Source organism: Amphiprion ocellaris, chromosome 3, assembly GCF_022539595.1.
Source record: "Amphiprion ocellaris isolate individual 3 ecotype Okinawa chromosome 3, ASM2253959v1, whole genome shotgun sequence".
Classification (NCBI taxonomy): domain Eukaryota; kingdom Metazoa; phylum Chordata; class Actinopteri; family Pomacentridae; genus Amphiprion; species Amphiprion ocellaris.
Window position 1 is genome coordinate 32,205,992 of NC_072768.1, and position 24,346 is coordinate 32,230,337.

Below are 24,346 nucleotides of genomic sequence, written 5' to 3' on the forward strand. Positions count from 1 at the left end.
CTTCCAAAGCAAATAGTTGTTCAGTAAGTCTGGGTGAGAGAGCATGATTCATCACTGAGAGACGGAGAAACAGTCTGATTGGCTGACTGAGCTGAAACTGGCAGCTGATGAATAGATTTTGCACTGTGGGAAAAATAGATTGAATTCTTGCAAACTTCTTTCATTATTCAGGTAACATTATTTCAAATGCAGCATCCTTCTGTTTGTTGCAGAAATGGGCAGTGACATGCATTTACAACATTTATGTTGCAGTTTATCACTGATGAACTTTGGGTTTGGTCACATTAATTATGTCCAAAAGTAGTGTTCCTTCAACTGATGTGCATTAGTAACATTATTTACTCTGGGTATATCGTGTTTGCATAAAATGCAGAGTAACATTGACAATATATAATTGCTGCTTTTTGCTTAAAATATCCAGTTTCTCGATTACTGTTATCTGTGCAGTAACCACTCCGTCTTTCAGTCCTTCATATCCAAACCAGATGCTTTATTTTAATACGGTCAGGGACTTTCACTTCAACTTAATAGATCATAGTTAAATTATTTATCATATTATGCTTTTGTCCTTCACTGCTGCACACTACGAGTCAAAACAGCACCTGAACAGACAGAAAAGGGACCCTCCGAAGTAAATCAGGTGTCTGAAGCTATGAAGTATATCAGTGCACCAAAGGAATCATACTCATTTCAAGTTAATTCAGAACAACTATTCTGTCTCTTTGTTCACTCATGCAACAGAGTAGCCTCTAAAATGCTGTTACTGAAATGACATGTTTAGCAGTTTGCTGAAACTGCAGCTATTGGACTTCTCATGGGTCTTTTTATTTGGACATATATTATAGTCTTCTCTTGTCTTTTTGATCATTTTCTTATATGCACACTGGACGTGAAGCAGTGTATGTTCAACAATCCTATTTTTAACAGGAAGATATAAATAAACAGCAGCATTTTATCTATTTTTCTGCAGCATTTCTGCCAGCTAAGTAGCAGCTGGAAGCTTAATTCAGTTCCCTCTGAACAGGCAGCAGTTTGCTGAAAGCTATACATTTGCACTTCTAACAGCATCAACTGGGTCTTCTTTATTTACCTTCAACTGAAAAAGCCGATGAACCAATAGCCAGCTGATTAGAGCGCATGTCAGGTGGATGTAAACGCCTTCACAGAGTGAGTCTCTGGTTTCCTCTCATTACCTGTCGCAACTGTAACTATCTGATAAACGGGAAAATGTCCAAAAAATATTCTGAAAAACTAATTAACACTTTCTCAGGTCAGATGTTTTGCTTTATATTCAGATTGATTTTGGATCAGCATTACATCAAGATTAATCTGTTAGGTCACTGTAAATACTAACATCTTCTTTTCACAATGTGTGAGTTATCATTTCCAAATTCTGTTAACTAACTCTACATTCTTGACTCTGCTCTCTGTCTCAGACTGGGACCAGTTTTCATGTGTTCGACCAGGGACGCTTCGCCAAGGAGGTTCTGCCGAAGTACTTTAAACACAATAACATGGCGAGCTTTGTTCGACAGCTCAACATGTGTAAGTGCTCTCCTTTGCTCTTCACTTCTCCTTTTTCCTGTATTACAGTGTTTATTTCTTCTTTGCGTGTGTGTTTGCTCTTCTAGACGGTTTCCGTAAAGTGGTGAACATCGAGCAAAGCGGTCTGGTGAAGCCTGAGAGAGACGACACGGAGTTCCAGCATCTGTACTTCCTGCAGGGTCATGAACACATGCTGGAACATATCAAGAGGAAGGTATGGAGACCAAAAATCACAGCATCTCAAACACAAACGGACCAGAAAATGGCCTTAATATAATGTAGACAAGCTTTATACTGTTGTATTAGGGGATGGACTGAGTGCACCTGTGACTGAAGCATATAAATGTTCCATCAACTATCAGGTTTCCTAAGCCAAAGTTCAGTAAACATGTTTCACTTGGTCAAGCAGGTTTTGTTTATGATGTCCAAAAACACAATTTCTTATAAAATTTAAAAAAAAAAAAAAGTCAAGATTTCAATGTCAATTTCTAGTTGAAAACCAGTTGCTATTCAGTCAAAAACCTCTTTTTACCCTCTTTTCAGCCTGCTTGAATGCTTTTGCAACATCACTGTATCACAAAGCACAGATTTCTCTCATCATTTGATAATTAGTTCAGTTGTAGGTCATCTGTATTTAAGATGTAATGTAAAATGTCAGAACTGTTCTGGATATACTGTGCTGGATGCAGATTTGTCTTAGAACAAAGAGAGTAAACTTCAAGAACCCATTCAGTCTTTCTGAAAGACAGAAGAAAGAAATGTTTTATGAGAAACTGATACAGTAGTTAGTGGAACAAAGACTAGAACTGATGTGACAATATCACCTTCGCTCCCGATAGAAACAGCAGAGCTTTGAACTAAATAGTCAGTATTACACCCGCAAACATCAGTATATGCTGCTTTCTAATTTGCACTAATCACAAAGTACAGCTGATGCTTATTGTAAGTACGTCTTGCAGACAAAATCTTGACTTGAATGGCACCTGATTTAAAAAAGGGGGGGGATCGACAAAGTCACCACAATTCACCCTGATGGGAATATGAATGTCTGAACCAAATTTCATAGCAATGCATTGAATAGTTGTCAGCACAGTTTACTCAACAATAGAAGTACATCTACCAGTGGGAAAAGAAAAAGTCAAGGGACCACCAAAGTATTTAGGATTCCACCTCTGGGGACCACGAATACAAGTAATAGGCTAAACATTTCGTTGAACTCTCTGCTGACAACTGCTGCGTTTTGTGTTGGCAGGTGTCCATAGTGAAGAGCGAGGAGACCAAAGTTCGTCAGGAGGATCTCAGTAAACTGCTGTATGAGGTTCAGCTTCTCAGAACACAACAGGACAACATGGAGTGTCAGATGCAGGACATGAAACAGTGAGTGCAAAAGTTGTGATTATGTGTGTGTGTGTGTGTTTGTCATGGTCTCCCTTATCTGCGGTTTATGTGTTTTCAGACTTGTTCGTTCCATTTGATCTGGGTTGAGGGGATCAAAAATTCAATGTACAACAAGTCTAAACATTGAGCCCCATGTTCTGTATTTTTAAAACATACGAAACTGCCCATGTGAATTTGTTGTAGTATCATTGATGACGTGAAGTCTTAACTGGTGTGAATTCTTTGCTTAACAGTGAAAACAATTATCATCAAAGTACCCTTCAGCAAGGCATTTATCCCAGAGTTGCAGGCATGTAGCCCAGCATCCATACAAACAGGGCTATAAACGTCAGTGGTAGTTCTCATGTTTGATTAAGCCTGGATCCCTGGGCATTCAATTTATTCCAACTAGTTGTACGTTTTTTTGTTAATTGCAAATTTGTTTAGGTATTTTAACCCTTAGATGTACAAGTGATTGGACCCTACACTCTTCCATAAGTGGGTCAGAAAGGATCTGTATGAGAATAAATGTGTTTTCATGCCACTTTTGTCACACAAAAGAAAGATTTCATGTTTGAAATGTGTTTATTTTTCACTTTAAAACAGATTTTGAACATTTTTATTAGTGAAAAAGAAGAATATTACACAGAAGTGCAATAGAAGGATGTCAACATCCATTTTGTTTTTCCACTCTTTTCCTCTAGTTGTTGTTACTCTCCATCCCTCATCACCTCTTCTATGATATTATCAGTGATAAAGAGCTTGGGGTCGTAATACAAATATCCCAATTTCTTTAAAAGTATTAAAGGCAATTTATGAATTTCAATGGAATTATATTAAAAGAATGTTTTTTGAGGAATTGCTGTAATACCAAAACACAAAAACTTTTCATTACAAAGATATTGCAAGAAAATGACCTCACCGAGTCACTTTTGACCCACTTATGCATCTCAGGGTTAAAAGGTAGTGTGCAAAATCTCCTGGCACAGGTCCCGTATTACTCCAAAATCTGGAGGTCCTGCCTTGTAAAAGGGCCTAAAACATAGTTTTAAGACCAGGATTAATATATGCTTATGTTGAATTCAATCACCCCAGTATAAAATGACACACAGGAAACCTGGAGCCAGATATTATTCACGACTACTGGTTAGTCTGTGAGTATTACACATGCAAATGATTACTTGTGCAGTCTCCTGCGTGCACACTGTGCTTATGGCTGTGTTAGACAGACAGCTGCATCTGGCAGGAGGCTAAGCGGGTCAATTAAAACTTGCCAGTGCATATTCCTGATTACTTTGTCATGCAAAGTCTGTAGTTCTTAATTTACTTGCTATAATGAAAGATATAGTGACTGCCGCTGTGATAACCTTCCAGATTTAGAAAAATCCAGCCCAACTTTATTGTGAACCTGTGGAGTGTTTTGATATTTGAGAAGCTTTTAAAGTCATGGATCCGTAATTCCAGCTGGAGATACTGGATTCTGTTTCATGTTTCACAGGCATCTGAAGCAATGCGCTCTCTACCAACAAAGCCCACACAAAGTTTTAATGCAAAGCTGGTTTCTGACAGAGAGAGTACGGACCTGCTCAAACCTAAATACATGCACAGGAACACAGGTGGAGTTGGAACCAACAGCCTTTATCCCTCAGCCTGGTTACAGTTCAGTTTAGTCAAAGTGCCAAAGATACGGACATTAAAATGGTCAGATCAGTTTGACTTGTGAAAGTGATTCATCTTTTTACCTCATCATGACTAATTCTGTGTTTAACTACACTAGAGACACGTTCTGGCTGAAAATATTTCACAAACAAATCTATGAAACATCATTCTGTTTAAAAGTTAAATTTGTCCACTGAATCACGCCTCTGTTGTCTGGATACAACTTTGTATGATTAAATGCCAGTGAAAATTGCAGTATTTTATTTTAGCTTTGTCATGATTCATGATGCTTCACAGTTTCCAAATTACCCCCCCTCCCACCAACCCTGCTTTTAACCATTTTCGGGGGGTTAATGTCAGCAGTCTTTTATTCCTCTTGCTAACTTTGAACAAGTCACCCGGTGGATGGACTGACTTTATCTCTAGAGGCTATTGTTGCTGAAAATAGCTGCCATGTGTCCATTGTGTGCTGTTGGTTCTTTGTGCTCAGTATTGTTTGCTAATGAGAGGAGAGAATGTTCACCTGCTCACCTGACTAAAACACACACACACACACACACACGTACACACCAGTAACGACCGACAACATTCTTAGAAAGGATGAACACATGTCACGTGTACGGTTCTGCACGTAGGCTTGGACAATATTCCACCACAGAAGTCAGGGTTTTGTACTTTGCATTTTAAAATCGCATGAATTTTTGGCTTTACAGAGTGATTTGACAAAACATTAAAAAAAAAAAAAAAAAAATTCAACAACAAAAAAAAAAACAAAAACAGGAAAATTAGTAAGTCAAAAATGTCAGGCTGGATTTATGAATTCATTACATAATGTATGGATTAATGTGGAATAAAATAAAATTGTCATGTTAGGAGCAAGCTGAAAGTTTGTGTTAATGATATGAATTTCTTCTTTTTTTTTTTTCTTTTTTTGCCAGTGTGTGTTTGGCATACAAACAGGAGTGTATCAGCAATACAGAATTTAAACAGTGCAGACACAGATGAAAATTCTGCCACTGAGTGTACCATTGGATATATTCACACACATACATCCCTCATTACCTGTGCAAGCAAATATAGTCAAAACTACGCTTTCCATAAACGTTTTTTTCTTTCTTTTTTTTTTTAACCATAATAGTTCTTTTCTATAATGGATCTGAGTTTACTTTGAAATATCGAAAATCAATCGAAATGCATATAAACCTGAAGATGAAAGAACTATTGCTGTTTTCATGAACTTCTGTAAATGACTCATACACAATAGTAGGACTGCAACTGACAACTATTTTCATGGATGATCAATCCCTCAAATTATTTTCAGTCAGTAGTTTGGCCTATAAATTGTCACTTAATGTCAATCAGTGTTACCCAAAGGCCAAGATGATGTCCTCAAATGTCTTTTTTTGCCCACAACCCAAAGATATTCAATTTATTGTCATAGAAGAGGAAAGGAACAAAGAAAATATTCAGATTTAACAAGCTGGAATCAGAGAATTTAGCCTGTTTTCTCTAGAAAACTACTCAGACTGATTAACTGATTACTGGTGGTTAATTTAATAATTGATCAGTCATTTCAGCTTTACATGATATGACTGGAAGAGCGGAAATGTTTAGGCTGTATAGTATAATCTGGCTCACAATTTGCATCAGAATGAGCCTATTTAATACAGACGCTGAAACCACAATCTGAAGTTGCAGAGGGCTAACTTTAAAACTATTGTGATATTTAACACAGCAGTTTTCTGCTGTCAGCACATTAAAGGGAAATGGCACTAATTTCACACATTAAGGTGTGTTTGCAGACGAAGGGGAGTACTCCTGCAAATGTAAATGAAAAATAAAACTATACTTACTTATACTTGTGGGTCCAGAAAAAGCTTCACAATTCTAATTGCTGCAACCATAAATCACTGAAGATTGCAAGTTGATTCAGTTTCATTCATTTCACTGACTCAGATGCATCAAACAGTGACTATGGTCCAGCTAAAACTAGAGTTAACCAACCGTAAACAAGGTTAATGTTCAGGTACTCTGCACACTTCCTCCAGTTAAATTACCTCTTTGCATTACATTTCGAGTTTTGGACTGCATTTACAGGCTGCAGAAAGGCTGTCAGACAGTCATCAGCCTCTGCCTCCAGAGATCCCAGTGTGGGATGACTCTCCAGCCACCAAATCCTCTGATGATACTCTTGAGTAGCACACTGGGGAATCGGTCAGGTGGTGCAATTAGCAGCCAGATCATTTGAATCTGAGACAGCCAGAATAACTCGGCCAGCTCGAAATCTCATAACAGAGGAAGTCAGAGAGCTTGTGTGGACCAACTGTGTAGAGGCAGTATGAAAACATGCTACATACATGCAACTGGCAGCTTTCTGTGTACTTTAAAAGCAGAAGAGTAAAACCACGCTTGCTTTTGAGATGAACCCATCCTTAGTGATACTGTCTGTCACTGAGGACAAATTAATGATTTTTTTAACACTAAATAGATGCGACAAAAGGTGGGCAAACTCCGTAGTGTCAGAACTACATTAAAACACCTTAGAAATTGAACTGAATACCACAATTGTTAGGAGAAAAATGATTTGTAGAGTATTTAACTGCGTGATTAGTATCTAGAAAGCAGAAAATAAAATATGGTTCTACCAATTTGCTGCCAGTTCTTACCAACTGCAGTGCACATAGGGGAAAGAAAAGGTGCATACTGGTAGTGATTGAACAAATTTTAATCTGTACATCGTATTTAAAAACACACTCCCACTAATTCTGAAAATTACTCACAAATCTGGACAAATCAAGGATGCCTGTAAAAAAAGTTATATTCAGGTCAGACTTTTAATCAGATGATAACGGAAGCAAATTTTACAAGAACCCAGAAACCCTGCTCAACATTTCTTTTTTTCTTTTTTTTTTTTAAAATTGTCTGTGTTTGTCCTGCTCTTTGCGATTTGTCTCCTCCTGTTTGCAGGCAGAACGAGGTGCTGTGGAGAGAAGTGGTTTCACTGAGGCAGAACCACACACAGCAGCAGAAAGTCATGAACAAGGTGAGTCAGTGTGTCTGTGCAGCACCAGCAACAAGCCATATTCATGTCAACAAGCCCCATTCTGCATGATGATTATTTATTACTTTTAAACTTGAAGTAAATTATTTTGCTGAATCCTGTTTTTACTCAAGTATTTTGTGTTTTTACTGTTTTTTTTTGTAGCAATTTGAGATATCAGGCACATTTTCCAGCAGTCATAAAAAAACTGGATTGTCATTAGTTGCATTGCTGACTCTTTCATCAGTGTTGAGTATTTTACTAGGCCACAACTGTCAAAGACAACAACGTTAAGGGGATTTTTTTTAAAGACTGTATTCAACATTACAAAAGTAACTGCAAAAAATTCAATGTAAAAGTGCATCTTAAAAGAGCACTTCCTATTTCAGTGACAGAAGCATTGCACAAATATTGATAAAATTGTCAAAAACGAATGCTGTTTAAGGAGGTTATTCCTCACATTATGATTTCATTGGCACCCCAGATTCTTCCTCATCCGACCCACAGAAAACTGACCCAGGAATTAGCCTGACTCTCCTGTGAGCACATCTGGACCACATACAGCACCTAACCTTTGTTCTAAACCTGCAGTGATTACAGCCCGTGGATTAACTTACTATGCACAATGCAAGAACACCAAAAAATCCAAAAAGGCACATTCAGCAACGTTTAATCTGAAAAATTCCTCTTGTTTTTTTTTGTTTTGTTTTGTTTTGTTTTGAAGCCAGAGCAGCTGGTGTGAGGTGTAGGTCATGGGATGAGTTGACACACGGCAGCTCATTTAGTTTCACAGCAGGAGCAATAAAGGAGCATCAGCGCTTTCACAGCACATTTAATTCATTAAAGGATGACTCTTTATGTGTCACAGTATTTCCTCATAACTTAAAACATTTCTAATTTTTCACACAAGTAAATCCTGCTACGGTTTTTCAAACGGAACAAACTTTGAGCGCAAAATGCTCTCAATCTAACTGACTCATCATTCTTTATTGCTCTCATTTGTTTGTCTTACAGCTGCACTTCCAAGTTCAGTGTCTTGAACATGACATCTGCTAGTTTACGGGTCTGTTAACTATTTTATGGTATTTGGGACAGCTCACTTGTTTTCAGTTTTGCTGCCATGAAATTACAGATATCAAAGAGCCCTTGATTTAGATTTTATTTGTCATTACTGCTATTAAAGACCCTATCTGATGAAAGATTTTTTTTACCTTTTTAATGCATCCATGTTGCATTTTTATATGCTTGAAGACACATCATGAGAAAACTAACCTAAATCTACCGAAAGTTACAACCTACAGATGAATATCCGTCGACTTACAGTTGAATTACTATTGTACAGAGATGTTTTCCAACTCTATGCATGGTTGAATTACTTCACTAAAACAACATGTCATTGTGTAGTGTACATCAGTTTTAAAGAGTTGAAGAGGTGAGCTGGTGTGCTGAGCTGCAGCGAGTGAATAGAGGCTGATATAGAGTTACATCTAAGGGATTCATTTTTACAGAAAAAGAAAATATGAGAATATGTATGAAATATGCAGTTTTGATACATAGAAAGAAGGGGTTTAATCAATAAAAGGAAAGGGCCTTTAAAAGTAAAATTAATAACAGGAATAAGAAAACTGCTCTTCTCTTCTTTTGATTTGTTTTACAGCAATTGGCTTTAGAGAGACAGTTTTCCCTTTCTGATCATTGAGTTAAAGTGAATAAAGTTCATAATATTACTACCCCATGCCTCAAATAGGACACAACAGCATGCATGATTTTGTATTTATTAAATTTGATTAGTAATGTATCAGCTTTGTTCATGAATCATACACACAAGCCATGATGAAAAGAATAGAAATGCACAGGAAAAAAAACTCCAAAATTTCACAAATCACGTGTATAAGGGGGGACTCTGTGGTTCACACCCCGCCTTTTCCTACTTTAGCATTCAAGAATGGAAACATGACACCATATGTGTGATTTTTTTATTTCCTCCATGTGTGAGAGGATGCTGATTCATGCTGTGCTTTTTCTCTGTTTGCCAGCTGATTCAGTTTCTGTTCAGCCAGATGCAGTCCAACACACCCAGCACTGTGGGCCTAAAGAGAAAGCTGTAAGTACACACACACACGCACACACACACACACACACATGCACACACACACACAGTGGAGCAATCAACAAAAGTGAGACAAACAGGGCCACAGTGGGGTAGAGGGAAGGGCTGGCTCAGCTGACAAACTGAACAATCTAACTCAACAAACGCTGTGAATGGAGACAAGTGCTGAATCAGTCAGTCAGACTCACACTCACACACACACACACACACACACTCACACACACACACACACACACACACATTCACAGAGTGTGAAGGCAGAGCAGAGTGCATGACCCTGCTGCAGCCTGTGTGTGTAAAACGCTGGTTCAGCTTTGTTGCTGAGAGTGAACAAGGCCAACATGAGAAAGAAAAGGCACACTGGGGCACAAAAACGCCAAAGAAATGTGTATTTCTGGGTCAGGACTAATGATTTACAGACATAGACACATGGCTTTCTTTCTTTCTTTCTTTCACACACGTCCTGAGTGTCCACAATGTGCGTTTAGCGTCTTTGTGCTGTCGACCACCTCTCATGAGTCATTCACCCCGTCACGCTCTTCCATCATTTCCTATCACATATTCACAGTCTGAAAAGCTATCCAAAAAATGGAAAACAAACAAACCAAAAAGGAAGATCATCAGCCACATTAGCAGCTCAGTGGTGCTTTAAATATCAATGTCAGCAACTAATGCTAATGTGTTTTCATAGAAAATATTAGCACATTGATGCACAGCTGTGTCTGTGACTAGGGTTAAACAATTAATTGAAACATTAGCAAAATTGCAATATCAAAATTGCAGCTGCGATTTTGAACGTGTCACAACATAGTATCATTATCATTATAAATCAAGCATACAAATCATATTCCTCACACATACAATAACAGGTGTGTTTACTGCAGCAAATATAACATCATCATGTTATTATTTCAGTGGAAAACAAATGCAAAATTTGCTCTTCTGACTGAATTTTCCACTATCTCAGTTTAGCATGTTAGCATGTGTTCACAAAGTGCAATAGAAGTAGGAATGCCATCAGTTTTGCGCTGATTTAGTAAGAAACTAAAATTTTTGGGATCACCAAAGTCCAAAGATGAGCAAAGGTGCTGTGAAGGTGTTTCAGTCTGCCAGCTGTTCCTGAAGCCGTGCTGTTGTTAGCGTGGCTTAAAGTTTACATGCAAACTTACTGTCAGGATATCTGGTGGAATTTTTGAGTACCATCACGCGCAACTGAGAAATAAGAAGCCGACCTTTTATAAATATCGTCATGCATTTGAAATTATCTGACAGTTACATTCGCATTGATAATGATAGGATAAACAGAAAAATTCAACATTTGCACAATTTAGCACCCTCAAAAGCAGGAAAAATACCAGAAATAAATTGAACAGATGTCCGCGTCAGTAATGGGTTCTACGTGGTAATTAGTCAGCACTCTGGTGATTCTGTTCCGCTGTCATTGCCTCTGTAAAGCTGTTATGAGTCCAGATGTGTAACTGGCTGACAACTAATGTTCCCTCCAGGCCTTTAATGTTGGACGACGGCTCTCCCAGCCCTCCTGCCTCCAAGTTCAGCCATAGTCACACGATGGAGCCCATGCATGAGCCCTTCTACATCCAGTCGGTGAGAAAACACGCAAGTTACATCCCTAATGTCTAACAAATATACACCTCAAGTCCAGTGACGATGTGTTACAGCAGTTAGATCTTAATTTTCGTCATGTATCGACTTGTTTGTAGACTTTTTTTTTACCCCTCATAACATTGTCATTAATACTCTATTGCCTTCCTCAATGACACATTTTGCTCCAGACTTTAATTAGTAAACTATTGTGCTGCTGTTGACCTTCCACATTCAGCACAAATGATGCTGGCAGCCACACCTACTCTGAAGTTACTGGCTGGCCTTTCTAATTACCATGTTGGGACTTTTTCTTCAAAGTCATTTGATTTAGCACACATCACTCCTCATGCAGAAGTAACCACATTCATCATATCTAAATTTAAAGCCCACTTGCCACATGATTTTCCCTGTGAATATATTATCTGGACATATGTCTCCTCTAACACCCTGGCACCAGCTGTTATGGTAGATAAACACTAGAGGGAAGCAATGTGCAGTGACAGATCTGAACAGCTACTGATGTGCTTTACAGTTATAAAACTACACCTTGAATGAAAGTGAATTGACTTTTTGTGTTCTGGTTTGCCAAGGACTGTCACATAAGTGTTTCACTATAAAGGGGTGAGGCTGAGGAAGGTTTAGCAACCTCATACTGAACAGATAAGAAGGTGGTAATGCCTTCTTTTTATGCATTCCACTATCTGTATGTACATTTTCCCTATTAAGTAGCTTTAATGTTGTTCAGATCACCTCATTTCTCATTGATTGACAGCAACGACATGGTCCCGCTCTTCGTTAAAATCTATATGATGATGACGCGCAAAAATGATGCACAGCACACATTTGTGCAAACCAACCTCACCAGTGGGACAGTGTGTTGTGAAGTCAAAGCTAAATATTTTATGTCAGAATGTTCCTACACAGACCATACATGACATCAGATGTACATTCTGTCTTCACCTGAGCTTCAAACAGTGAAAGGGTAACATTCACTTTAATCCAAGGCTTATCTGTCAACTGTGAATGTTAGTTTTTATGCGTGTCTATGTTTCAAATTTATTCTTAAATAAATACAAAAATGAATCTGCAGTCTAATAGATTTAAATATGTCATTATAGGGTAATTTTAACAGCTGTGATGACGGTTAGTGCTACACTGCTAAACCAGGCTAATAAGCCAAATGTGTTTAGCTGCTTGCATCTTGTCTTTCTTTAGATTAGGTGTTGTCTCGTTTAATTGTGTTAAATATCAAAATGAATCACAAAGATGTCGTTTTACACCAGAGGTTGAAAAAGTACTCTGATCTTTTACTTATGTAAAAATATTAATACCACAGTGTAGAAATACTCCTTTAGAAGTAAAAGCCATGCATTTAAATGTATACTTGAGTGTTAGCACAAAAATACGTTTAAAGGACTAAAAGAACTCATCATGCAGAATGATGTATTTCAAAATAAAGGACATTATTGTTGCAAAAATGTGTTTATCACATTAATCTTAAAGAGGGTGAAGATGATTTAACTGCTTTATACAGTTTATCTATTGGGTAGCTTATGAATTTCCCCTCGCAGATCAAAGAACATTTGTGATGAGCTTTTATATATTTTGCGTTATTATGCAAAATCTGCGATGTAACTAGTAACCAAAGTTATCAAAAAATGTACTGGTGTAAAAAGCACGATATTTGCCTCTGAATTATTGTGATGTAGAAGTATAAGGTAGGAGAAAATGGAAACAGGAGTGCAAAATTGTACAGTATTTGAGTTAATGTACTCGGTTACTTTCAACTGCTGTTCTATATGAAAGGATTTTTCAATTATAGAGAATCTTACGGGAGGAAAAAGTACCTTAACGGAAATTGTAGCTAAACCTAGTTGTGTAGTTGTTTGTTTCTCTGTGTTGAGCGTATATACTGAGTAGCAACTGAGCTGCCTTTGTAAAGGCTTGCAACTTGATGAAAATGGTGTTTTTTCAGGAAAAAAACAGGCCTGATCATTTTACAAGATATGAACCGATTTTGGTCTTAGAGTACCAAGTATGTTAGTCATTTGTTTAATAAGACAGTAGGTCTATTGTAAACGTGATGTTTTGGTACTAAAAACATACAAGCAGCATAATGTAATCATGAACAGAATCATAATAGAGCTTTTCCTGGAGTAGGAAACGCAAAGCAAACACATCTTCTCTTTGCCCTCAGCCATCCAGTGATACTGCTTCCTGCTCCACCAGCGGGCTGACAGGAGGACCAATCATATCAGACGTTACTGACATGTCTCAGGCCAGCATGGCCCTTCAGATGCAGTCTGATGAAACCAGGTGAGTGAGGCAGTGAAACACCATTATTTTCTGTGATAAAAGTCTACAGTACATTGCAGCTTCTATCACAGTGTATTATATCATAATATAATATTTTCCGGGCCCACAGTCATTACTTCTGACACACAGTATTGACTCTACTGACAGGGAGAAGTGCATGATGCTTATTAAAGAAGAGCCTGTGAGTCCAGGTGTGAGAGGAGGAAAAGGAGGCAGTGTAGGAGGAGGAGAGGCTGTAGCGCTGGCCTCCTCTTGTGAGGTTTGCTCCTCCGAACCCCCCGTCCTCCCCGTCGCAATGGTCCAGTCTGTTCTGGAGGGGAGGGGCTCAGCGGCCTCGATGGGGGAGAGGAGGAGTAAGAGGCCTGCCCTGGACAGGTAAGAGCTCACAGGTGGACATAGAGGATACAATGCACATTTGGATGTTTGCACAGAAACAAAAACTGCACAATGATGTAAGAGGTGTATGTCTGTGTGTGTGTATAGTCATATTGCATATTACTGTGTGTGCGCAGAGTGGAGGTTTCAGACACGGTGGAGAACGTAGACATGAGCCTGGAGGAGCTGCAGCAGCTTCTGCTCAGGAGCCATCAGCAGAACACTGTGGAAGCCGGAACCAGCGCTGTCATGGATGTCAGTAGCTCCGCACTGTACATTAACACATGCAGAGACACATGCATGAAATGTCAAACTGGCTGGCTAGGGAACTGAGTTATTGCTTAATACTGATCCGAGTGTGTTTACTTCCTCCTAGCCTTTCAGTTTAAGCCTGCCTCTGACTGAGTGGAACTTCACAGAGATGGAGTCCAACCTCAAATCAGTAAGTGTGACAACAGTTTGACTTCTATAGTCTGTAGAGCAGAATCACGCTACATGCTGGCAGGTTCTCTTGTTTCACTGCTATACTGAATAACATCCCCTTACTTATTATATTACTCCCTGCTAATTGAGGATTATAATGACATTATAGAGGACTCTGGGTTAAACACAAGGCTCTCTGGTTAGCTGAAGGTCTTCTGAAGACAAAAAGACTGTAACTACTAAAAAAAAGCAGCACTGAGCATGTCTTGTACTCTCTTGTACTCTCATTGCTTGCAGCAGTAACGTCCGTCCTCTCCAGATTCGTCTTTAAACCTGCAATTTTACTTTCTGACAACTTGGAATCACTGCAACAAGCGGTAAACACAACACTGACATATGGTTGGTGCGATGAATGTGTTGGAAAACAGTTGTCTACTCAGCATTAGCATCCTTTCCGAGTTGTGTTTATGGCCATTTGATGCATTTATCAAAGACTATGGCCTGCTTGCCTAAACTGAAAATGACTGAAATTAGATCAGTGAGACTAAAGCAAAACAGCAAAGTTACAGGCTATGAAATTTTTAAAAATCACTCCAATCTGCTTAAACATGCTGTCGATCTGGTTCATAATTCAACACTTTTCATGTAATTTTTTTAAGGCCCTGTTAAAATAAAAGATTCATCCACATTTTTTGCATACTGTGCAAAATCTATGTGGTGTCACTGAGTGGCGCTTCACCTTAAAGGGTCATTCAGACCGAAAATAGCGCTGTATTTTTAAAATGCATTGGTGTGCACATTCTGGTGCATGTCCACTTTGAGTAACGCATACATGAACTTTAGGGTTCATCAGATGCCCAAACATTTCTCAGTGCTGTTGCAAAACCCAGTTGTATTGGCAACAGTCATAATAATTTGAACATCTCTTATGTATACATGATTTTTTTTTAAAGTTGTAAAGAAATCTACCGTGGACTTGCACATATTTGATCAGCCTGTGCCACCTACCGCATCAACTCTTATCTTACTGAAGGGATCTATGTTTATTTCACCAGTGATGGGTCTGAACACAACTTTAGACCATTGACAGAAGATCCTTTCAGTCTTGTTCTTCTTTCTGTGAATGTGGCAGCATCTGAACATCTGTGCCTTATGTCTGAACGAACATCCGGGTCACTTTTCCAAAAAAGTCACTCTCAACTCAGTTGAATCTATTAACATTTTTGTATCACTTTCAACATGGCACCAGTCTGAACATGAGCAACATACTCAAGATCTTCTCAACATTTTAGTATCAATACTGGTCTAAAAAAAAAATACTGAGAGCACAAAAGATACAGTTTGCATGCCAGAAACACCTTTCTTATTCTGAAATGTCCACAAGAACAAAGCTTAACTGCAATAAAGACAGGTCAGATTATTGAGGCTTATAGATAGGTATTGACCAAACATCAACAGAACAGTTTGTTGCTTCCAGTTGCTTGTAGGAGTCTTTCATCTGAGTTCATTAAACACCTGCAAGGATCCATAGCATCCCTAAAACTAGAGAGATTTGCACACATTTATGCGCATGGAACAATAGCAGTATCTGCATTAATTACTTAAAACTATAATTTATGCCAGATACGGGGAAAGGATTAGTTAGAATGTTTGTTAGATTTGTTAGAACCTACCTAATTTACTTTTCTTCACCGTAGACAGGTGAGCTATCACACATAAAGTTAGTTTATAAGTGGCCTCCCTCAGGCTGAGTCCCAACCTTCATTATAGCTGTCAGACTATGTTCACTTTACTAAAGGTGGTAGTTAATCAGGGCAGCGCAGTGACTTGGTGGTTAGCATTTTTGCCTTGCAGATAGAAGATCCCCAGTTTGCATTCCGGTCTTCCAGGATCTTTCTGCATGGAGTTTACAAGTTCTTCCTGTGCATACATGGGTTTTCTACGGGTATTCCAGCTTCTTCCCAAAGTCCAAAAACATGCTCAGGTTTATTGGTATTTCTAAATTGCCTGTAGGTGTGAAAGTGAGTGTGATTGTTTGTCTCTATATGTAGTCCTGCGATAGACTGGCGACTTGTCCAGGGTCAGCTGGGATAGACTCCAGCACCCCCACAACCCTAATGAGGATTAAGCAGTGTATAGAAAATGGATGGATAAATAGTAGTTAATCGGCACACATGGACAGAATTATCAGGAAATCTTAAATAAACCACTCTATTACTTGTTTGGACAGTTTAATAAGTTGCTATCATTCAGATTTAGTCATCTGATGCACTGTTCAGTCTCACATATCTGACAAATAATGCTCTCTATCACTGTGATGGGTCTGGCTGAATGAAGGTGAGGAACATCAAAATAAAGTGACCATGTCTGAATGACAGAATGCTGTCACCTAAACAGACTGATGACCCAACGATGTTACATGAAGAGTTGCACTGGTACAAAATAGTCAGTTGTGTAACCGAGAAAGGATCCAGTACAGTACAAACAGGGGCACCACTAAAAACTCACACTTCTCTGCTGATGCTTTTTACTTGCAGTTTTAGAGCGCTCAGTGCTAAAACTACATCCTCCCAAAGTCCATTTTTCTGGCCATCTTGCCCTGAACAGAGAGGATGGTGAAGCTGTTCAATCAGTCTTGACATACTGTGGACCTCAAACAGTTTTTCGTGTGAATCACCCTGTGAAAATCTCCTGCTAACAGCAACTATCACAAGAAGTGTTCAAAACAGCTTATTGATATTCAGAACCTCTCCAAAAATCCTTTGCATCTGCATTTCCAAGATTACTTTGAAGAGAAGTTAGGTGGGAACTCTGTGCCATGAAATGATGACAGATGGGTTTTTTTTTCAAATCAGTGGATACTTGTTTGCCTGAAAAGAAATATGTGAAATTCGTCCTCGTGGTTTGACTCTTAATGTCAAACAGCAGCTACTTCCTCATTGAATCCTACCGACTTCACTGTTGCGCCATTAAACACAGCGTTGCGAGACACAACAGCTGCACTCTCCCTGAACTGCCCTCTTCAGCTGCCTCATAATGAAAGTGTTTTCTTTTCCCGTGTTGCTTCATGCGTTGAGGAATTGGGATGCAACACCTGTCACATTTGTCACAAGAGTGGTTTCAGATATTGAACCCCTTCCATTATGTAGTCTTCAGTGTTGGTTCCACCTCTATCAAGAGAACCATTTTTATTAGCGCACTGCAATATTTTAAGACCAACAGTATGGAAGACGGTTGACTGACACACTTCAAGTATTTGCCAGTTTTATCTTATCCTGCATCACTGGGCAGCTATAGCTCTATTGGAAGAGTGAGTCTTCTGCTAATCATAAGCTTTGACTCCCTGCCCCTCCACGTGAAAAAGTATTTTGGGGCAAGACACTGAATATTTCACAATGGTGATCACCTTGGATGGCAGCTTCCCCACCGCTGGTGTGCAAATGGATGAATGAGAAACACAATGTGAAGCAGTTAAGGAAGGTGAAAGAACAACAACCACAAACTGGCATAAAAATCCAGGCCCAGGCACTCAAAGTGGGAAAAGTAAAAAGTCTATGTTTTAGTGGGCTAGTGACATTTAAAAACACACCAATGCATGCAGGTTTGTGCCTTTGTCAGGTTGTGCACACTCAAAGCAACAGACTGAGTAATTACACTTGCAATTATCACAGGTTTGCAGGACTGAGTACATAAATCATTTTCTTTCTGGTCTCTAGGGGCATCATGCAACAAAAACCACTTTCCCATATGGATCGTGCACAATAAGGAGAAAAAGCAGATCAACATCAATCAATAAGATAAAAACTACAAATACAAGCAAAAACAATGCAAATATATAGAGTCATGAATGATAATATCAAACTGAGGAAATTTTATAAGGAAAAAATAATAATCTTTAAGGACTATCAACTGAAGGAGAAAAAGACCCAAAAGCCCTGACTTGCCACTCAGATAATGACAGTAAGAAAAGTGAAAGATCAAAATCCTCATTCAGACCATGATAACTTATGGTCTCAGAGGGATAGATCCAATATGCCTCACTTTGTTTGAGGCGTTTGATTTTATCCTCACCCCCGGCACCAAAGCTAATAACTTCAATATCTCTTGGGGTTGAATCACACCCATGATGTGTTTCTGTGTTGTATTTGGCCACAGCGTAGTTTAGATTTCCAATACCAACAGTATGCCTGGCTTCTGCCACTGTCCCTAAGACTCATTTTAGTGATGCCTACACAGAAACAGCCTCAAATGCATTCAGGTTTCTACACAATATGGGTACCTTTACAATTTATGGAAATGGTGATAGGATGAGTTCTGTTACTAAACACATCTCTAAAGTGTCACTTTTCAGCATATTCTAACAATAATTGCAGTTACTACAGCATAAATTACCCAGCCCAATCAAGTGTAATATTCAGGAGCAGCAATGCAACCCCTGACTAGTTCATCTTTTATCACCAGAGTCCTTATTAAAGTGTCCTTCTCAATGATATTCCAGGTTTTCATTATAATATGTTTAATCCGGACAGCTTCCTTGCTGTCGCATGTAACGTGGTGAGATTTCTGAGTTTGCAAAGTGGTTTGGAGATCAGATTGAAAGGTGTTTTATGTGCTTTACTATCAATTTGTTGGGTTCCATGTGGAGAAGATGCTGTCAGAGCAGTTTGAGAAGCCTTGAATATCAAAATAATTTTGTTTTAATGCAGTATTAGTAAATGTTTTTTATTGAGTTTTAACCAAGGTGTTGGTTATACAGTATAAACTCTTTATTTTAAAAAAAAAAAAAAAAAAAACCTACTGGTTCTGCAAAGAGTGATATAGATTTTCCCTTTGGCTCATCTTTTTGCAGGACTTCATGTACAAGTCGATCATACCATTATGGCACATTATCCAGAGCTGTAGTTATCCTCTAAAATAGAGCTGATTTCTCCTCAATCTCTGTTTGGTTTTATTTGTGCAGCTGACAGTCAATACTACTCCCAGTAATTACTGTACTGCAGGTTTTTCTGCTTTCAATCACACTAAGCGACTCAGTGTGCGCCTCAGTTTACCGTATACTGTGTCATTTACCCAAAGACCCACTCTGTTCATCATGAACATCTCTTTTCTGAACATGTTCCAGTCAGATTCCTTTCGCTGCTGTTATACACTGAACTGTACTCAAGAAATGTAATGGATATTCATTTATATGTAAATGTCCTGCACTTTAGCTTTTAGGAGGGTAGAAAGTACAACTAGGAAGCTGAGTGGCTGCAGCATATTCACTGAAATTACCCAAAATAATGACTTTGCTATTAGCTGCCTGTGTTGCTTTTGTTGTTCTTTATTTTCAGTATTTAATATTTCAATATGATCAATTCAGGATAACACCAAAGGGGTTACATCTAAGTCCTGGTGTTCAGTTATAATCCAGTATTTCATAACTTTACACTTTAAATGTAAACTATTATCACAAAGTACATTGCATATCTTTGAAAATGCTTCCCTGCATACATAAACAACTAAATGATTGATGAACGTGCATTGTCACAACGTTGTACTGTACTTGTCTAAATGCATTTGTCATGTACACACACATTGTATGCACACATGTTTTATTATTTGCTATAAAACACAGAGTCACCACAGGGCTTTAGGTAATTAATCTGTGTTTTCTGTCACAGTACATGTTCCAGAGCCAGGAAGCAGAGGCCTTTCCACCTGCCGGCTGTGAGGAGCAATGAAATTGTGCTGTGGACTGAAGTGGAAGGTACCAATTTCACGATATATTTAAGACGTTTAAATTAACAGATCCTATATGTTGGTTAATTAAACTAAGGAATTTGTTTTTGTATTAACTGGATTGAATTTACAGTGTTGTCACAACAGGAAGGGATGATTATATCAACTAAGATTTGAATTAAAACAGATTTGTAAAAAACACCAATACCTGTATTGTGTTTAATGACAAATGAGCACTGTACCTCACCCTTACTGGTAAAAATAGTGTCCTAAGTTTAGTTTCAACCTAGAGTTACACATTAATCAGTTAACTGTTGTTTTCCCTCAGTTCCTTCACGTCATGCATAAATATGTAGGAGCTGTTCTTGCACACAGACAGACTCTGTCATCTTTTCTTGTTTCTCTCCTCAGGCCACAGAAGCTGCTGTTAGACTCATTATTCCACCCTGCATGAGTTCGATCCCAAGGCCCTGCCAGGCTGTTTCCTACACGTGGCTTTATTTTAATTCTTTACACATCCACATGCCTACTAAATAAATAGGCCTGTATAGATGAGCTGATCAGAGCTTATGTCTTCTGGTTAGCTGACTGCCATGCATCCATCAGCTGTCTGCTCTGTGGGCATGACCTACATAGGAAAAGATGCTGGTCGAAGTTTTTCATAGTTAACCAAACAAGTGTGTTATGACCTGATTATATCCAGACTCCAATACTAAGCCAGCTGGATGCAGACAGTGCATTCTTGGCTCCTGCACTTTAGTCTTTGTGTGAGAGGGAGTTCCTGCTTGTAGAGGTGACTTTTTCTTCCTATAAAAACCACGGATGTATAGAAACCATTTTTTTGTAGGATTTTAGCCTGATACCAAAGATACTTTATTTGTATCCAAGAGCAAACTTTGACAGAATAGTCACTGTGAAAAGCAATCTTGGGGGGCAATGTAGCATATTTTACAAGTTATGTGATTTTTTTTTTTTCAATCTGTGCAAGGCTGTAGAAACTTTTGAAGGCTTCCTACATACTTCATGCATTATAAATCATGATACATGTTTAGATCAATGAGAGGTGTGTCAGCCTTTGAGATACAAAAGGATTCTCTGTCAAAAATATGGATTGAAGCCATGCTACAATCCATTGACAACCTTTTTTATTTTTTTTTTTAAAGAAGATCACAACAGGATGTTCAACACACACACTCATCTAATGTATCTTTGCACAGGCCTGACTTGTAGCCAGAGACTTTGAGTTTATTAGAGTTATTTCTCTTCTGTCCATTTAAATGTGAAGTTTCAAGCAAATATGAAAACATAGACTTCTCATTTGACAAAAGCATGAACACTACTGCATTTTTGCACAAGTTATATGTAGTTTTGATGACAGGTCATTTATTTCTTGTTTGTAGACTACCAAGGCTCTGTGTGCTCGATACATGCTTGTCTGAAAGAGATATCGGCCTCGATGGTTTCCAAAAGCAAAATCTTTCATCTCAGAGCCAAGAGGGCTTTGAATGTCACTGCAGTTGCATCTGGAACAAATGCTACACACTGACTCAAGACTTTCACAAGTATCCATAAAGCATAAAAATCCTGATAAAAACCATTGCCTATATACAAAGATGGACAAAAGACATCATACATAGATTTCCTGAACGGTAGTTTTGAAGTTCGGTGTTCCAGTTTTGGCTGTCGCCATCTTGGAAATATCTACCTCTACTGGCTAATCCAAAAATGTGCAAAGAGGTGGAGCGCATGTAGAGTTGAGGCGGGCCATGGAAACGTCTCTGGGCAATGAACTGTCCTGGGATCGTGCCCACCTATTCTTCAAAAGCGACCACGCCCTTAATTATGCAGGAATTTTTTTCTTTAATCCAATCCAACCATCCCTGCATGCTTGTCGTGAATGTGGAAATTAGCTATAGAGACCAAAATAAATTTTTGTTCCAGGCCGTAAACATGATTATTTTTGCTGTAAAGCTCTATATTTTAACATGGGGGTCTATAGGGGTTGACTCACTTTTGGAACCGGTCTCAAGTGGCCATTCAAGGAACTGCAGTTTTTGGTACCTGGATAAAACCAGCATCCCACTGTCAAGACAGCTGGGTTTCACGCTTTTCATATAAGAACATTATTTAATACTCAACAGTCCAGGAGCCAGTCTTTCATTAGATTGCATTATGGTTGACTTTGTTTCATTAAATGTATGGTGGGGTGGTTACTTGAGAATTTAATCTGTTATAGAATCATGAATACCTGCTTGATGAAATGCATATTAATTCTCTGGATTCTTAAAATAATTTATAAATGATGATGCCATTTGATGTAAAACATTAGTCCTCAGCGCTGGTTGCAGGCAACAGTTTAAACTTAGTGCTATATTTAATTCTGGGAAATTTCCTGCAGATAAATTGAATTGTGCAATACTGTACAGAACTGTGAGAGCTCACAAAATTGCAATACATGGATGACCATAGGAATGTAGGAAACAGCAGCTGTGAGTGGTGGACTGGAACACACCATAGTAAGATGCACTGCAGAAGGATAATGTTAGCCTGCAACGCTAAAAGCCCTGCTATTCACTTTGAGCCAGACAAAAGCCTCAAATTGCAGTTACATTACTGGGGAAGTACTTGTCGGCTGCAGTGGAGCCTACAGCTAGGCTCCAACCAGGCCACAGCTGCTCTTTGAACTGTCTGGTAGTTATGCCGTAACCTTTTAACTCAGAACTATTAATGCAGCTTTAGGATTGCATTTTTGCATGAAAGATCTATCGATTTTTGTCTCCCATGTGAATGTAAAAGCTTCAACCAACTGACCATCAGGGCTCCATGCTGCATGATGCTTGCATGGCTAAATAAAACATGCAGAAGTTTGGATTAGCTTTGTGAACATGGCTAAGGATTCTTCTTTTGAATTTGTCAAGGTGTGCTCATTATTAATGTTATAAACTCTAAAATTGATTTCAATTTGGCACAGTGTGGTTCTGCAAAAGCTTGACAAGACATTATACAGTTACAAGTGAGGTTTTAGTAAGTCAAATATAGGACACAATACGTAAAAACTTTGCAGATTTGCCTTAAGATTATCTTGAGTTTTCCAGTTTAGAAGCTAATGCTAACTGCCCTGCAGGCTAACATTTTTTGTAGCTCCTTCTCTGTGCATGCTTTGGGGAAAAGGGAGGAAAAGCAAGCTGTGGTGTATGACAAGTGAAATTGCACTAAAAATCACAGTTGTATGATATTTGAGAGCATACAGTACATTTTAGACATAGCATTTATTCTTGTTCCTCATGACAATATGAGTGTTAATGACTTTTTTCAAGGAGTGATGAATACACACATTCAGTTGCTGTTGTGTTCTTAATTTATTCTGTTTTCCATTTTAATCATTTGCACTTGAAATGAATGGATGTGTGTTCAAATGACATTTATGCTTGTCAGGATTGCAAATAGATAAGGAAGTATTTGTGTTCGATGAGTGAAAAGATCTCTGCTGTAACAAAGCCTGGCATCCCAAAAGCACCTCTGCATTATGAACGGATGACAAAAAGATCTGCATTTAAATACACGTTGCATTCATTAGCCAATTACAGACAGCCGACCTTTTCCTGTTCTGTTAATACACAGATGATCTTAGTGCTTAGATGCTTTTGAAAGTGGGCCACATTCTGCTGAAAATGTGAATTGTTTTAAATGGATTTTTTTTTTTTTTTGCAAAGACTAAAGTGTATTGTTACAGAGGGTCAAAGAAACTGAAAATGTATCCCACCTGTGTATGAAATATTTAAGTGGTTAATACCAAATAAAAGTTAAAAACAAGACATTGGTTATTTCTCTGAAGTGCATTTTCTGAGCATTTACTATTTGAAACTGAATGTTTTTGTGCATCATACCATTTGCTACACCCCACTCCTCAAGCAGAGATTGCCAAGCTTAGCAAATGGCACAGCAGGTCTGCTGAGCTTGGGAATTCTCCACATGCTATTTTTAAAAAAAGCAAGAACACAAGTGTGAAAAATGCATTAAAGGTATATTATGCAGGATTTTACCAACAATCAGACTTATCTCTTCTCAATCATTATTAATGATCCATGCTCAGATTCTGCTCTCTACCTGTATTCTCTGATTTTCTTCATATTTTGCTGTATTTGTAGCATTTCCAAGCAATGTCCTGCAGCCGA

The 24,346-nt window shown here is 38.4% G+C and overlaps 1 protein-coding gene across 1 annotated transcript in view; it reads left to right on the plus strand.

Annotated features, from left to right (window-relative positions):
- The window catches only part of hsf4 (heat shock transcription factor 4), a 28,333-nt gene extending 4,347 nt beyond the window's left edge, over positions 1 to 23,986 (plus strand). The window contains exons 2-13 of the mRNA XM_023287419.3: positions 1,437 to 1,545; positions 1,632 to 1,759; positions 2,798 to 2,922; positions 7,549 to 7,624; positions 9,658 to 9,725; positions 11,237 to 11,336; positions 13,534 to 13,652; positions 13,800 to 14,027; positions 14,165 to 14,282; positions 14,404 to 14,469; positions 20,114 to 20,199; positions 20,583 to 23,986. Of these exons, the coding sequence (XP_023143187.2) occupies positions 1,437 to 1,545; positions 1,632 to 1,759; positions 2,798 to 2,922; positions 7,549 to 7,624; positions 9,658 to 9,725; positions 11,237 to 11,336; positions 13,534 to 13,652; positions 13,800 to 14,027; positions 14,165 to 14,282; positions 14,404 to 14,469; positions 20,114 to 20,173 (1,197 nt within the window). The 3' untranslated portion in view covers positions 20,174 to 20,199; positions 20,583 to 23,986. The remainder of the gene's footprint in view (positions 1 to 1,436; positions 1,546 to 1,631; positions 1,760 to 2,797; positions 2,923 to 7,548; positions 7,625 to 9,657; positions 9,726 to 11,236; positions 11,337 to 13,533; positions 13,653 to 13,799; positions 14,028 to 14,164; positions 14,283 to 14,403; positions 14,470 to 20,113; positions 20,200 to 20,582) is intronic.
- The last annotated feature ends 360 nt before the right edge of the window (positions 23,987 to 24,346 follow it).